The 16,558-nt window shown below is 35.8% G+C and overlaps 2 protein-coding genes across 2 annotated transcripts; both read right to left on the bottom strand.

The window, feature by feature from the left end:
- Positions 1-610: 610 nt before the first annotated feature.
- LOC117118975 lies at positions 611-4,039 on the bottom strand. The gene is made up of 4 exons (XM_033263732.1): positions 3,096-4,039; positions 2,201-2,315; positions 1,193-1,324; positions 611-725 (listed from the first exon to the last, which is right to left on the bottom strand). Exons 1-4 carry the CDS (start codon positions 3,460-3,462, stop codon positions 611-613), a joined length of 729 nt encoding a protein of 242 aa, XP_033119623.1. The 5' UTR covers positions 3,463-4,039.
- A 649-nt stretch (positions 4,040-4,688) lies between these two features.
- LOC117119005 (lipopolysaccharide-binding protein-like) lies at positions 4,689-16,515 on the bottom strand. The gene is made up of 16 exons (XM_033263779.1): positions 16,275-16,515; positions 15,445-15,559; positions 14,664-14,792; positions 14,261-14,334; positions 13,737-13,830; positions 11,221-11,284; positions 10,724-10,787; positions 10,317-10,408; positions 9,379-9,558; positions 9,012-9,071; positions 8,280-8,447; positions 7,654-7,727; positions 7,067-7,121; positions 6,821-6,884; positions 6,636-6,712; positions 4,689-6,058 (listed from the first exon to the last, which is right to left on the bottom strand). Exons 1-16 carry the CDS (start codon positions 16,387-16,389, stop codon positions 6,011-6,013), a joined length of 1,473 nt encoding a protein of 490 aa, XP_033119670.1. The 5' UTR covers positions 16,390-16,515; the 3' UTR covers positions 4,689-6,010.
- Positions 16,516-16,558: the final 43 nt, after the last annotated feature.

Consider the following 16,558-nt stretch of genomic DNA (forward strand, 5'->3'; position numbering starts at 1 on the left):
ATCTGTGCCTCTGCATGGGGTTGGAATTAGGAGTACCCGCTTTGCAAGTTGCAATCTGCTATTTTACAAATTTATTCAGCTTTACAATTATACCAGCTGCTATTTTCCGGCATTTAGAGAGCAATATTCAAAAATGAGCTCAGCTCAGCCCCAACCATGATGGGGCTGAGGTGGGTATGAAGTCCCCAATAACTTTTGTCTACCAATGTAGAGATGGGAAGGGCAACAGCTACAAGTCATGAAAGGTGCCATCATACTTTGCTCACCTCAGCCCCAACCAAGGTGGGTGCTGTTGTGGTATAGACACTATACCCATGCTAACTTTAAAACTCGTAGGTGAAGGGGAGGGGAATGGCTCTACAGATTGTAACATTTTGTTTTCGGGCATCAGGTGCCAAAAAAAGTTGTTAAACCATGGTCGGGCGGGTTAGATACACTCATACCCTACTAATTTTAAATCTTGTATCCGTTGATAATGGTAGCGAGTCTGCAGTTTAACAACCAAATTTGTTGAAACACCGCCACTCCCCCCCCCCCCCCCGCCCTTTTCCAACTTTTACTATGGCCGGACCACTTGCAAAATGCTTCCAACGGCTACAGATACATACTCTCACATTTGAAAACAAATATATACGACCGAGTTATTCTTACCAAAACGAATGACAGGCGAAATTGTAATAGACGAAACTGTTACGTCGATACTGCCATGGTCACGGAATGGGATACTAAAAGATGCGGAAATTAAAGATATACAACGGAAAAATAAAAATGGTATAAGAATTAGTAACTTTTTATTGATCAAGTCATATGCCTATATATCTGCGTTGCAGACAGCCTTTTCAAGCCGTTGCAGCCTGCTATGCGATTTTAAAACGGGTTCACAGCAGTCAAAAATGTTATTTAATTAAATTATTTATTTATTTATTTATTTTAAATTCATGTACAGACTACCGTATACTATATCGAAACGAAGCCTATGCTATCTTGAAAAGAAGCCATGGGCTTCTTTTTGAGCCTAATTTTGCCAGGAAGCTCAAATTCGAGATGGGCTACTCCTCGGGATCGATTAAGCCCATGGACCTTCAATTCAAGGTTCTACGGTAGCTTTTTCTCTTCCCTATTTTCACCACTCTTTCTTTCTCCTTTTGGCAAACTCATGTTATGTTTAATGAATAAATGACGCTATACTCACATCCACAACCACATACAATAACTCCAATCGCCATGTATGCTTAATGTAGCATTGTTGACAATGCTGGCCTCTATTGCATATTCCGATATGGTGCTAATACTAGCATCTGGCAGAAAATATTCAATCTTCAAACTATATTTAAAGGGAAAAGTATATTGGTGCGGTAATAGATAAAATTGGTGTAGCAAAGCAAACATTTAAGGATATGAAGAACCTTTTTTGTGCGGGGAGAATTGGAATGAAAGTGAAGAAAAGATTACTGAAATGCTATATCTGGTCAGTGCTTACGTATGGATGTGAGTCCTGGACAATAAACAAGAAATTAAAAGCTGTGGAAATGTGGTTCTACAGAAGAATGTTGAAGATCTCGCGGGAAAAGAAAATGACAAATGGAGAAGTGTTGCAAAAAGCAAAAACAGAAAGGCAGTTGATGAACACCATAAGAGAAAGACAATGGAGATTTGTTGGACATATTCTAAGAGAAGAAGGTGGAATTGAAAGAAATATCATCGAGATGGAATTGAAGGGGAAAATGGAGAAAGGAAGGCAAAGGATGAAGATGCTTGATTGGATGAAAGAAAAGCTGAATGTGAAGAATGATGTAAAGCTTGGGATTATTGCGAGAGATAGAAAGAGATGGAAAAAGACAGGACAGACACTGACAGACAATCCATGAACGCCTACGGCATAATATGCTATGGTACATGAAGAAGAAGAATAGATAAAATGCTATCGTATTTATTGATTAAGTCTATAATATCAAAATATAAATAAACAACATATCTTTTAAACTGTTTTACTTGAAGCTCTTAAGTTTCGACATTGTACTTGTACATCATTCTGAACTTTTTTTTTTCTTTCTTTCGTCAACCTTATTGAAAAATAATGTAGGCTTATTTCGTTTCAATGTATTTTATATGTTGTACATTGAATATGATCCTGAATAAATATTTTGCAAACAGATTAATACAAATTAAAGTAGTACCAAGTACGTAGGCCTATACTTACTTCTTTAGCTCGTAGCTGACTTCGCCCACAGCGATACGCGTTTTATCAGAAATACGATCCGGGATTTGTATTTTCGCAAGTGTCTTATTCAGATTTTGCCTTCCAAATTTGTTCACTGAAATCACAATGTTCTTATTTTAGGTGATTCAAAATAAATTGTTGTTGCACAATCACGATTACAGTATGTGTAACTCAAGTTACGTAGAATAAAAGTCTCATGAACATACTGAGCTGACGTATGAAGCAAGGAGCTGAAACAACTACAGTATAATAAAGGAATAAACTGTAGTATTGTGCATTTCCGAAATAAAATTGATTGATTATTGCCAATGCTAGAAGCTGAGACAACTACAGTATATAAAGGAAAGAAACTGCATTATGCATTTCAGAAATAAAAATGAATTGTTTCAATTATACCCTACTACCTTACCTCATGTTGTATATAAGAGCAATTTAGGCCGACAATGTTTGTTAGAATTTCTTTTTGATGATCCGAAAATATTTAAAAACGTTTAACTTGCGTCTTATTCTCGAGCTTTGGATTCAGAGATCCAAATGAATCTTTTCACTAACATACAGTTAATGTTTTGATCTCAGCAACAATATAGGGCCTAGGCCTCTGCATTACTATACAATGAACACTCAGCCAAAATCACCACTAATCTCGTTAACTAATTTGCAATCAACAATAATAAAGAAACGTCATAATAGTTCTACAAGAAAAAGAAAAATCTCAAATATAGGCTTATTTAACATCATTTATTATTATCATTTATCTCCTCTCACATATCGCCACCTAGCCTGGGGCAGTCTATAGGCCTGTAGGCTATTATTTTTCCTCCGGAACTTGAAAATTGCTGTTTCAACAAATACTATCTGGATGCTCAACACTTACCATACCATTGAAGTCCACATTGCGCTATTTTCATTAGAATTTGGCCAGGGTTCGTACTGAGTGTCCGACGAATCACGGCGATTGATGATAGTGTGATCATCAGCACGCCGACCGCTTTTAGGGGATTCATCATAACGACCTCTTGAATGTTGGATTTGGTGACACAAACAAAAACTTCTTGCCAGTTAATGAAAAACCGATAAAAGAAAAGTTGATCCATTTCTTTTTCTTTGTTTTCTTTTCTTGTGGGAGACGTCCTGTTGGGTACCTCCTGGTTTGGGCGGTAGGTGATGAAAATTGTGTTTTGCACAAGCAAAGCTACCTGGATACGATGTGGTGTTAGGGAATTTCCCCTGTGGTATTTCATTTCATTTCATTTCCGGTTACGTCGTCGAGGAGGGCGTGTGTCTTTTATCACTGAGAGAGAGGCGTCAGATTTAATTTTCTTGGAATTTTGTTTTTATTCATATTATTTGAAATTGTTGAACTTAAAATGATGGTTATTTAAGGAATTTATTATTTCTCACAAAGTTTTTTTTTTTAATTATGTGACCTGATGTGACTTGCAATGTGATCTGAAACCTGAAATTTTTAAGAGGTGCATACCGCTGCCTTGTTCAACTAAATGAACATTTCCACTCATAAGCCTTGTATTGAGATTTATTACTGTATACTGGCCGTATTCGACTGGTCTTCCTTGTCAAACCACGCCCACCTGCGCAGTGGTAAAATCCTACTTAACGAAGACGACCAGTCGAATAGAAAACTGGTAAATACTTGACAAAAAAAATGGCTGCATAGTAACCGCGATACACGCTGCGTAGTCAAGGCTGCTTCAGATTGTGGCACTATGGGTTTTTCGTAAAAAAATGTTTTCATCCCGTTTTTGAATTCTGTTAGCCTACAATTATTTTTTTACTTTAATGTGGGTAAATATTATAATTTTTTATTTTCTGAAATTTAATCTAAATTATATTAACGCAAACGTTGTTGCTAAACTGACCAATCGGCCATATTTTTTGTCACGTGCATAACTTAACGCAATCACTGCATTCTGGTTACGTTAATTTACGTTGTCTATTTTACGAACCAGTCGATTAAAAATAATAGTCTACGAAAATTCTTACTCAACAAAATGAACCAGTCAAATAAGCACATTATTAACCTCGCCTCTCCGAATGAGACGGGAAGGGTATTGCAGTAGTGCACGCTGTAAGCACACTGTGTCTGTCTGTCTGTGTCCTTCTAGTAGGCGCATACTCAAAGACTACGGTAGCCTATTACAATGTTACATTTATCTCGGTAAACCTCGTATTTGGTGCTTATCGTACAGTAAGATGCAGATTTTCAAAGGTTTACTAATATCTGAATTAGAATGCGAATTTTTTATTTTTTTCTTTTAAGATTTTTCATAATACTGTATTGAGATAAGGACTACAATGCACACATTCCATTATTTTTTCCGTATTATGGCGTGACAGGGCGAGGGATTATTTTATTATCCCTGCATCAGCCGACGTTCTAGGGTACTTAAGCTTAGTCTCCCCTGGTCCAAACAAAATTCATGGAACAGAACACCATTAATATCATATATAGAGAGAATCAATCTACATCAATATTTTATTATCACAGTTATTTTAAAAGTAATGAAGATTATTATCTTTTTTCCAACATATTTTGCATGACCATACAAAAATAAAATTACAATTCTGCTGTTTTTGTTGCTATCTTACTTAACCTTACTGATTTCAAATGGTAGTATCTGGGAGTTATTAAGACACTCCCTGCTTTCGTATACTTACATTTTTTTTTATTTGTCATAGTTCACGCCCTAATGTTATTATCCGATTGGATCATAAAGAAAATCTTAATGATTTAATAGCTTGATTACTGAAAAACACTCAATTGTTATAGATTGACCTGTCAACATTTTGGTTCTACAGCGTGAAAACTTTTATGTCTATTTGACCAAGGGGTGATGTTGTCGTCTATTTAGTGACCGATGGTAGATGATTAGTATACCCCAGTTGGGCATTCAGCTATCAGACTAATGAACGGTATCAATATACAAATTCCATTTCTTATATAATTTAATACTATTGAATCTTAATGCTACATATTACAACAAACCTATGAGCGAATAATGTAGAACCTATCTACGAGGTTTCATTCGTACAGTATCATACTTTATACGTCCGATCATGGAGGAATTTTTTTTTGAATAGCTTCTATAAAATCCCCTTTCCCTTCAGAATTCTAGCATATGTGCCCCAAGTTGGCGACTCCATCATGAATTTGTAAATTCAAAATACACAACTAAATTTAAAAAAAAAATTAACAGAAATCTATAGAAAACTCTATACAAAGGTATATAAAGAACGCAGCTCCACGACGCGCGCTCAAGTTGGAGCGGAGTTGGAGTCGTTGTACGACGCCCTGCGTCACATTGACCCAAACACCAAACAACTCCGAACAAGCTCATAACAAATATCCTAAACCCAACGACCTGGGGAAGGCCTAGATACACTGTTCCCTCGCCCTTCATCAAATACTTACACCGTTCTCCCCCTGGGCGGGACGCTGTTCCACCGCAGGTTACTCCCAGCAATTTGCTGATACCCATTGATAAAACTGGGTGACTGAAGCAATGTAGATAAATTGCCTTGCTCAAAGACAAGCGAAATGCAGAGCGAAGGATTGAAACTCCGACCTTGAGGTTGAGAAAACAAACCATTCCCACTGCGCCAAACCACTTCCACAAATTCACTAGTACTAAATGTAAAAACTGTATATATCTGTAGGCCCTACTTCAGAAAATTTGGCTTTGGTGAAATGTATATAAAAAACTTTTTAAAAATGGAAGAAACTATTGTACACTTCTGTTTATTGTGAGAAGTTCCTTTTTTCACAAGATTCTATGTAGCTACGGTGTAGTTAATATCAGTCGCAATCCGTATGAAACCCTGAAACAAATGTTAAAAAAACAGCGTATCAAATTACAAAATATACACGGAAAGCACTTCATAATTTTAAAACATTCTATTATTATTATTATTATTATTATTATTATTATTATTATTATTATTATTATTATTATTTTATCATCATCATCATCATTTTATCATCATCATCACCATCACCTACATCATCACCATTATCATTATCTTCATTCATTCATCATATCATCATATCATCATTACCATCAAAATCATCATCACCATGACATTCATCATCATTATTACCATCATAATAATAATCATCACCACCATTACCACCACCATCAAATAATTATAAATATAAACTGTCACAACTAAAATTAGAGAGTGTTTGTCTAAGCAATTATATATGTATGAATTACTTTGTAAATTAAGTAAAATTGATAATTAGTATGATTATTTTTCCCCGCCAACTAACAGGTGGTGCGCGTGTTCCTGGTCACAATATGATCTGGTTTCCTTGCTAAATTAAAGTTCCATTGAATTGTTTAGGGTGTTTTTTTAGATTTTATCATAGAGTATATCTTAATTGGAAAGTTCTTACCTCGCCAAAATCAATAGAAGGCTTCACCAGGTCAAATCCATCGTCGCTTGGTATTGGAAGACCCTCAGAACCCTTTTCTAAAGAGATATAGTTATTTTATCATACAGTATTGATGAAGAAAAAATGTCCTCAAAAGTTTGAGATCGCATAATATTTGTTTAAGATAATGTGATAAAACAACTTACTGTTCAGTTCTGGCAGGACAATAAAATTAAAAAGCATGTTCATCAACGAATTCAAGTTCTTAATCTATGTAAAGAAAAAAATATATAATTTGTCAATTACAAGACGACTACTGAGCTTGTCTACTTCATCCCATCATGCGATATCAGAAATGAGTCAAATCGAAATGAAGATTTATTTATTTTTCAAGAAGAAATTCAGCAGACAACGTGAGAAAAGATTAAATAAAAAATTCGTAGACTTCTTACGTCTGCACTTATGTCACCCAGAACAGGCGAGGACTCGATAAGTTTCAAATTATACCTAATAGATAAAGAAAGGCAATTGATAAGTGCTTTTTTCAAATCTTTATTTCAGCAATCAAAAGCCAAATAAAATTCAAAATACAAAAAAGGAACATTACAAATGCAAGAAAAAAACAGAATAGAGCATCATAAAAATTCAAAGATACTGTATACACTAAACCCGGAGAATTGTCATCCATTTTGAGTAAAGCACTGATTCTCTAAGGCAGTTCTGATAAACGGTTTTAACTAAATTGTTTGTACTCATTTCCAATCTACACATAAAATTATAGCATATTTTTCTGTAAAATCCATGAAAGATGATACATACCTATATATATATATATATATATAATGTCATGATGATATTATTTTTAAATAATAACTATTAAGAACACTAATCATGGGCAAGGGGTACTGATCAATCATAAAGAAGTTTAAGATTATAGCAAAAATAGATATAGGCCTCTATGTTAACAAATTGTTAAGACAGACTGTCAACAAAGATTGAATTTCTACAGAGTCTAAGAATTAATGATGTTGTTACTCACGAGTTGAGGGTAAAATTTGCAGTAATTGTTTTCTTCACTGTGTTGACATCAGCTTTCGCAGACAAATTCACAGCCTGTAAAAATAAACAACTGTATGAGCAACAGGTAGTAATAGGTGTATATCCTGATTTTATAGAATTCCAATTCTAAAGGCGAACAATCTGTTAATTAAGCAAGGAGAGGGGTAAATTTCCATTAAAATCACATCTCAATGGACCTTTCAATCCCACTAAGCCCCGCCACATGGATATTCTTGCTAAGGTCCGATAAAATCGGCAGCGTAATTGTGCGTTTGTGGGATTATGTTTGTGGTACGTGCACGTGATCCTGGACCTATTCGGATTGGTCAGTCGTTAAGTTTGATAGCATTCCTGAAAAGTGTAGTCGACACTGTGGGATTAATGTAATTTTCTGCAACTGCGGTTAAAACTAAGAAATGCGCGCAAATGCATAATATAAAAATAATGCATGCCTTATAAAGCTTTCTCCACACTATTAAATTTTATGTTATAAATTTGTGTGATGTGCCCATACATGGGCCTGTTGATGTCATATTACACCAAAAAATATAGACATATCACATTGTCACACAAGATTTGTTAGTGTGAACCGAACTTAATACTCACCACGGATAAAGAGAATAAAAATATCAATGTCTTATTTTTCTCAATGGCATAGAAATCCAATTGACCAACCATACCACCCTTCAAACCCGCTGATGTCATATTCAGAACAGGCGGCTTTGTAATTTTTCCATCGATGGTCATATTTAAATTTGGAAAATGTTTTCCAATCTGAAAAAAAACAACAATTTTTATGTTTTTTTTTATTTAATCAAAGTTTATTCGTGTAATCAAGTGTTTTGCTACGTATAAACGCTCAGTATTAAATTCGCCCCGTTTTAGTGACTCTGGAAGCGGTCTTTCCTCTATTAATTTTTTAAGTGTTATACTACGGGGGCATTATAGCATAAAACGTTGAATAGAAGCCCTGGGATTCTTATATCAGGACCCCTGGATGGGCTTCTATTTAATGTTGTCTATTTTGAAATTTCAACTATACAACATTTTTTGACTATAGAATTTGAAATTCTGTTTAAGGCTTTTAATTTTTTAACCATGCTAGTACAATAAAATACGGTTCATACTGACACGCTGTCATAATCATCAAAGATGACGTCGGCCTGAATGTAAGTATTATCTGGAAAGATGCTCATTATTATTATCTTGATTAGAAGCCCATGGGCTGCTTTTGCAGATTATTTTTTAAACTAAAGAAGGGGCTTTGTATCGCGATACTTTTTCTTTTTCACTTTTTAAATAAAACATATCAACATTTTAATATTTTGGTAGACTAACCTGTGGGATTGCATTACTAAACGGAAACCTTGAAGTGTTTAGTGAAAATGGTGGCGGAACCTGTAAAAATAACACTCAATCTTAAAAGACATAAAAATGTCAATATTACTATAATTATAATATCAATATTGTTTGAAGGTTTGCATGGTGAAGTAATAATATATATTAATGCTTGTGGTACACCACGTAGATGGTTCTGAAAAGAACTGTTGTTGGTTGAGAATGTCAATATTATTACCAATGTATTATCGTGTCAAATAGGGGAACCAAACGTTTTCCTTACTGCACATAGCATCGTCTATCATAGAGGTCTATTTAGTGCCAATTAATAAATTATGTTGAAGATGCCTCATATTAAGCCAATTACCATGTCGTTAGTGACGTTGTATTGCAGAACGCCTGATTTGTAATAAACGTAGGCTGCCGAAGCCGAGACATACTCTGTTAGCCACAGGTACAGCATCCTTGAAGATGTGTTGTTGTCGGCTGGGATCGGTGGCGCTGGCACAGGAACATCTTGATGGTCTTTCCGTGACAAAATTTCACCCTGGGAAATATAACATAAGTCAATACATACCATACTCTTCACAAAATATAACTACATAATAATTTAAATTGTAAACGACTAAGAAGAGGCGTCTGCGAGCGTGAAAAATCTCCACAATTGCGATTTTTCAAGGGATGATGTCCTGTCCTGAAGTATGAAGCAGGCCAGTCGCGCTCGTCAGACCTAGGCCTATATATTGTACTGAGATATGTTACATAATTATATTACAAAAATAAAAATTTCTATTTTTTCTAAATGTTCACTTGTATTGTAAATATCAGTGTTCTCAGCCATATTTGTCGGTATTTGGCATAAAAAAAATACTAAACTACTCTTTGTTTCTCTTATTTTTTTTGCCGATTTCATGCTCAAAATGTTCTTATTTTGTGCATATTTTACACACTTTTTAAAGATAAACAATTGTTATTGTACAGTAGTATATGTTATTGTAAAAGAGGAAAATAGAGCCTAAGAAACGGTACGTAATGAAAAATTATTTAGGATCAACCCATACACATATGTAAAAAATGTCGTTTCTATTGGAGAAAAAAAAAATCTGAGTCTTGGATTTTCTGCTACAGAATGTCAAGTATTTTAGGCCTATTTGGAAATGTACCAGAATCCCAAAGAAAATTATGGAATCCCTGATGAAATTCAAGCTCCTAAAGTGGAAAGGCAATCTTCAAGGTCCATCGCACACACAATGGCCACCACCAAATTAGAGCAACACTTGTTTCAAACTAAAAATATATTCGTACCTTGTGGAAAGATTTAAGGTCTTGACTGGAAAACTTTGGGGATGAGACAAGAGAATAATCAACATAGGCGTAATCATCAATATCGGCAACCACTGAAATGACGGTTAAAATTAAAATAACACAAATGAAAAGTACTGTAATAAATACAGTACATTGACAATAACAATAATTAGTATAGTAATAATAAGTGTATTAATGAATGTAGTTAAAATAATAATAATAATAATAATAATAATAATAATAATAATAATAATAATAATTTGATAGAAGTAATAAAATAATAATCTAATTTGAATGATGATGACGACGACAACAACGATGGTAATGATGACCACAATGAATAAATGAATGAATAATGATGACAACAATGATAATGATGTTTGTTTACAGTTAACAGGCATTCTCACATTTAATGTTTGCAATTTCCTCTGCCAATTTTCCGTTGACTTCTTCAATGATTTCATCACACATCTAAATAATTAGATTTAAAAAAAAAAACAACGGAAGGTTACCGTAGTGCAGCTTTATTTGGCATACCTCTTATGGATGGATTTATTTGCTGTAGCCTAAACATTAAGTTTGAAGAAGAATTATTTCCAGTGGAATCCTTCTGGTGGTGTTTGGGCAATATACCGGGAGATATATCCTACTTTTGCGTTCTTTAACTTACACATGGTCTACACTGCACACACGGGACTAATGCTGTATTATCCGAAAAACGGTGCGCTATATTGATTTGCATTTCAGCCCTCTAGCTGAGCAGCGAGCGACGGAAATTGAACCAGGGACTAAGATCGCTACGGTTCAGCGCACACACGGTAGCGACCACCAGTTTAGCCGACTGGATTGAGCTGCCCTCACACTGAGCTGCTGCTCTCACAATATAATGTAATATAATGCCTACCTGTTTATTAAGGTCATCTTGAATGCTGTCAGCAATTGTTCCTTTAAATAGATTGTAAAGCCAACTGAAGCAGAATCAGATATTTTTGTGTTAACGAATTGTAATAGTCTTGTAAATAATAATTAATAGAAAACAGGCAACACTTTAAAGCTAGATTGTAAATCATTAACCTGCTCACAGTCGGACCTAAGAGCACTGTGGGCACGATCGGGTGCTTGTGTCTCAACCAGGGCCGTCGGAACCGCACCGGTCGCACCGGCTCTTGGCCGGACCACTTCTCAATTCCATTACTTTATTAAATACATATTCTTTTTTTTCTTTTGTAACCCGATTTTAAACTCATCTTATTTTTTTTTATATGGAATTGCCGTTTTCGTGTATTGTAAACTTGTGAATGTTGTCATTTTTCCTGCAATGTTCTGCTTGCGCAGAACGTGACCTGAAATGTTTGTACATTTTTATATGCTGAATAAAGAATGATATAATAATATACCTATGGGTTATATGAATTTAATAATAATGTTCGCATCACATTGTCTTTGTAATTTTATACAGCATTTAAACAAAAAACCATCTTGCGCTTGTACATTTCAACTTTTAATTTTAGTAAATAAGATTGATTTTGAAAATGTTTAGAGATACAAATGATGGGGGTTTTCCCGAGGCAAAATATCGTAACTGACAATTTTGTCGATTTTGAGATAATATAATTTGTATTATTATAACACTTCTGTTACCTGTGAACATTTCAGGTCTCATTAATGAGTCATTGCGGGAGTAGCACCACCTATCTTTAAGCACAAACCTAAAATCCAGTGAATTTCCGTGGTAAAACAACGTACTGTAACTGCAAGATTACGGGGCAAAACAACGAATCTACGATATACGTTGTTTGCGATTTAAAAATTGGTTTAGTCTGATGGAATTTTGCAAGGCAAAATCAACTGGTTAATTGTGTTTTCACATGAATAATCAATAACAGCGACATATGAACAAGCTAGATAATACATGTGATTTCCCAAAACGTGATAAAATCCAAAAATATGTCACACTTAACGCAATAATGAGCCTGATATGTTTCCAAAGCAAAAAACCAAAAAAAACGTATCTGTTAATATCGCTAATAACTTTTCAATAAACAAACGGCTGTCTAAAAATATACAATCCTGCAAAATTTGAAATGGGCACGACAATTTATTGCCAAGTTGCAAACATACAAACTTTAACTGCCACTGACAGTTAGCAGGAAAGATACAATCTCTACTGATCTCAAAAGAGATTTAATGACAATATATATTTTTTAATAGGCAAATGGGATAAACCCTTAAAAACAAACGGCCACACAATGCAAACACTAGTTGGTGGCCAGTGAACAAGATCGGAGGTCTAAAGACACAATCTCTACTGTGCATCAATAGCAACTAGTGTTGTTGGTAAGAGTTTCGTAGGACTCGAATGACAAAATATTCTCTGTGTCTACTGAAACTAAGCCTCAAGTCCGATAACATTCCACAATCGAATAGACGCATAGCTCGTGTTCCACTATTTGCATTCACACCTGGGCTGTATGTATTGGTTTGGTATTGTATGGGATTTATGCTGATTGAGTTTTGCAAAGCAAAATCGACTGGTATGGTATTTTGATATGAATAATCAATAACAGCGAAATATGAACAATCTAGATAATGCATGCGATTGCCCCAAAAATCCAAAAATATGTCACACTTAACATAATAACGAGCCTGATTGTTCCTGAGGCAAAACAACGTAGGCCTATCTGTGAATGTCGCTAATAACTTTCCAATAAACAAACGGTTGTAATTTAAAATTTGTACATATAAACACAATGCCTACATATATACAATCCTGCAAAATTTCAAAAGGGTTCGAAAATTTACTGCAAGTTGCAAACATGCAAACCTTAACTCTATTTTTTCTCCAAAAGTGAAAATTTCAAGTTACGTTGTTTTGCCACGTAACGGCCGAATAGATGTATACATTTGTCTGTATTAAAATAGATAATAATCACAAGCTCACAGGCTGCCACTTTCGTATACTGATAATATCAACTATAAATATAATATAAGGCGTTTGCGTTTTTAACACTGGCAGATTCCACTTCTTTAATGTTTAAAATTTATATTTCTGGAATTTGAATTCGGATCTTCTACTGTATTGTAAATGAAAATATTTTCTAACCACCTGGTCTTCGTTGATGATTTCAAATACCATTGGTAGCAATTGGTTTCACTTTCTTTTGTATGTGCGAGATCAAAACAAGTTTCGATGACGCACATAGAAAATGTGATACGACCTCATGAAACTTTTGAAACGACAGGACATGATCTCCGAGGAGATATTCTTCTGGATGTACTACTCCGAAAATACGGATACCCGCATCACATCATAGTTTCCTGTACCCGGTTATAATGACAAGAGTAAATATAGAAACAGTAGAGACATATTTTCACTGTGAAATTGCAAAGAACTGTACTTTCAATGAGACGAATACTAACCTAGCGCCCCCATGGAAGTCGACATCAAGCGAGCCAACGTGGAAATTGCAATCGCTATTCGTAGTTGATACCGCAAAATGACCGTTCGAATTCCCTAAGTTAAACGATAACAATAAATATGAATGAAGGTATGAAGTTCCAAATTAAGTACCAATATAATATATTAACAATGGACCTTTAAGGAGTGTCAATCAAACTAAACAACAGACCAATCAGAATAGTGCCAGAAATAAGCGCGTGTCCAACAAACACATGTGTTATCCCATGGTTATCCCACAAAAACGCAAGTGTTCGCGTGTGAACACTGTCGCGCGGGACCTTAGCAACTATATCCGAGGGGCGGGGCTTAGCGGAAAGGTCCACTGGACAACAAACATTATGGACCTTTCCGGCGGAGCGTCAATCTCAACAACTGTCCAATCAGAACAGCGCCAGGAATTTATAAGCAAACAAGTTTAAACTTTATAACTAAAACATATAAATTCAAAATTTTCCAACAAATGCGTAAGACGCGTGATCCTTACCAATTTGAATGACAAGCGAAAGTGAAATAGACGAAGCTGTTACGTCAATACTGCCATGGTCACTGATATGGATACTGAAGTACAATGAAATGAAAGATTAAAAAATATAGAAAGAGGGAGACACTGGAAGAGAACAATAGCAAAGGAAGTAAAACATTGATGGTATTCAGCTCATTAATTTATTTCCGTTCACACAGTCGATTCAATATCACTGTGTTCACACGGTCAAATCAATACGCTGTACATGCATTTATAACATTTTTCTGAATCTAACGTTTGTCCTCTATCTCCCTCTCTCTTCTCACTTTTCCTTTCTTTCACGCTCTTCCTATCACGAACACCCACTCGAATAGAAAATTTACGTGTAATGAACAAATTATCAAATATTAGGTGGTACACTTACAACCCATGGTTATGATAACTCCAATCCCCATGTATGCTTAATCTAGCATTGACAATGCTGGCCTTCAGTCCAGTATCCGATACGGTGCCAATACTAGCATCTGGCAGATCAAAACTGGTTATCTTCATACTATTGAAAGGAAAAAACAGCTTGATAACAGGCTACTTTCTGAGCTAAACTGGTGGTAGGCACTGTGTTTGCGCTCAACCGTGGAGATCTCTTGGTCCCCGGTTCAATGCCCATCGCTGCTCTCCTTGCGTTTCAGCTGGAGGGCTGAAGTGCAAGTTTCAAAAGCACACTGTTTTCGGATGAGACGTTGAAGCCGTTTGGTCCCGTGTGCAAAATGGCCCATGTACATGTTAAAGAACGGAGCACTGTACACTCTTCGGAAAAGAGTAGGCGATTGACTCCCGTTGTACTGCCCAGCTCACCGCCAGTGGGACCCCAATGGGAATAAGTCTTAGGACTTTCTTGGGTTATCCTTGGTGTGTATCACACCGAAGAAACTCAACCCTACAAATAGACCTTTCCGGAGTGTCAATCAAACTTAACAACTGACTAATCAGAACAGCGATAGGAATAAGCGCGCGTCTCACAAACACACGTGTTGTCCCACAAACGCACGTGTTCTCGTATGTTTTAACACTGTCGCCTTGTGGGACCTTAGCAACAATATCCAAGGGGCGGGGCTTAGCGGAAAGGTCCATTACATGTGCAAGTCATAACAGATATGGGTTACATGCTTTGGATATAACTCTAACAATAAGATAGGCCTACCTACTTTTTTAGCTCGTAGCTGACGTGGCCTATTACATCGACATTTGTGTCGCCAGATATATCCGGGATTTTCGTGTCAGCAAGTGTCTTCTTTAGTAACTGTACCCCAATTTTGCTTACTGAAATCAGCAAAAATGTATTTATATTAATCTAACGTGATACAGGTATTTCTCTAATTAAATAGACCCTCCTCCAACTTATACGTTGTAAGACAGGAAACCACGGTCCCATAAGTGGTTTTACTTAGAGGGAGGTATGTAGTTGAAATGTAAGCTTAATTCGTTCAAATCTAGTTTAATAGGTATCAACGACCAGGTCACGCTTGAACGATCATTGACGTTTAGTTTTACTGGTACATTTATTTCCTCCTCATGTGATCGTTGTGGCTGTTCTCTTCTTGTTCGCATTTATGAAATCGTTTGTAAACGCGGTTGTGCAACAAAAATATGTTTGGATACAAAAATATTGTCGATAAGGTTAATCCCAATCACTGAACCTTAATAAAAACCAAATAGAACACCGTGATCAACTTCCCCATAGTCTGATAATGCAGACGTTGTGTGGTTAAAAGACCGCCCACTTCGTATACAGAGACTGTCTATATCAAATTTACATTAATGTCAACCTCTTACTCAGAAAATTCTGGAATCTGGATAACTGTTTAACGTTACAACTCAAACCCTTTACAACAACCCCACCTCATTGTTTTTGTGACGACTAATGGGTAGAGCTATATTAGCCTATTGTTTCCCCTGCACTGTGGAAATCACTGCTTTGTGTCTGGGAATGATTAAAATAAAAATAATATAATACTAGTCTATTATCACCACTTACCATACTGAAGTCCATTTTGCGTTATTTTCATTTGAAGTCCAGGGTTCACGCTCTCCGTTACAACGGTTAAAAGAGTGACCAGCACAACGACTCCCAGTATTAAACGACGATTCATTTTCGATATTCTCACTTTGGTGAAATTAACCACCACAGACCGGCTAGCTGTAATCTAAGCTTCTGACAATTAAAGAAACGTTTACTTGTTTCCTTGTAAGAGGCTGTTGGAGGGCAGGGTTGTGATGAACCACGAACCAATGTTGCAGTACGTTACTGAAAGTCTGTAG

This window comes from Anneissia japonica, unplaced genomic scaffold, assembly GCF_011630105.1.
Source record: "Anneissia japonica isolate Jap-2015-1 unplaced genomic scaffold, ASM1163010v1 scaffold1826_len1998817_cov189, whole genome shotgun sequence".
NCBI classification, from domain to species: Eukaryota; Metazoa; Echinodermata; class Crinoidea; order Comatulida; family Comatulidae; genus Anneissia; species Anneissia japonica.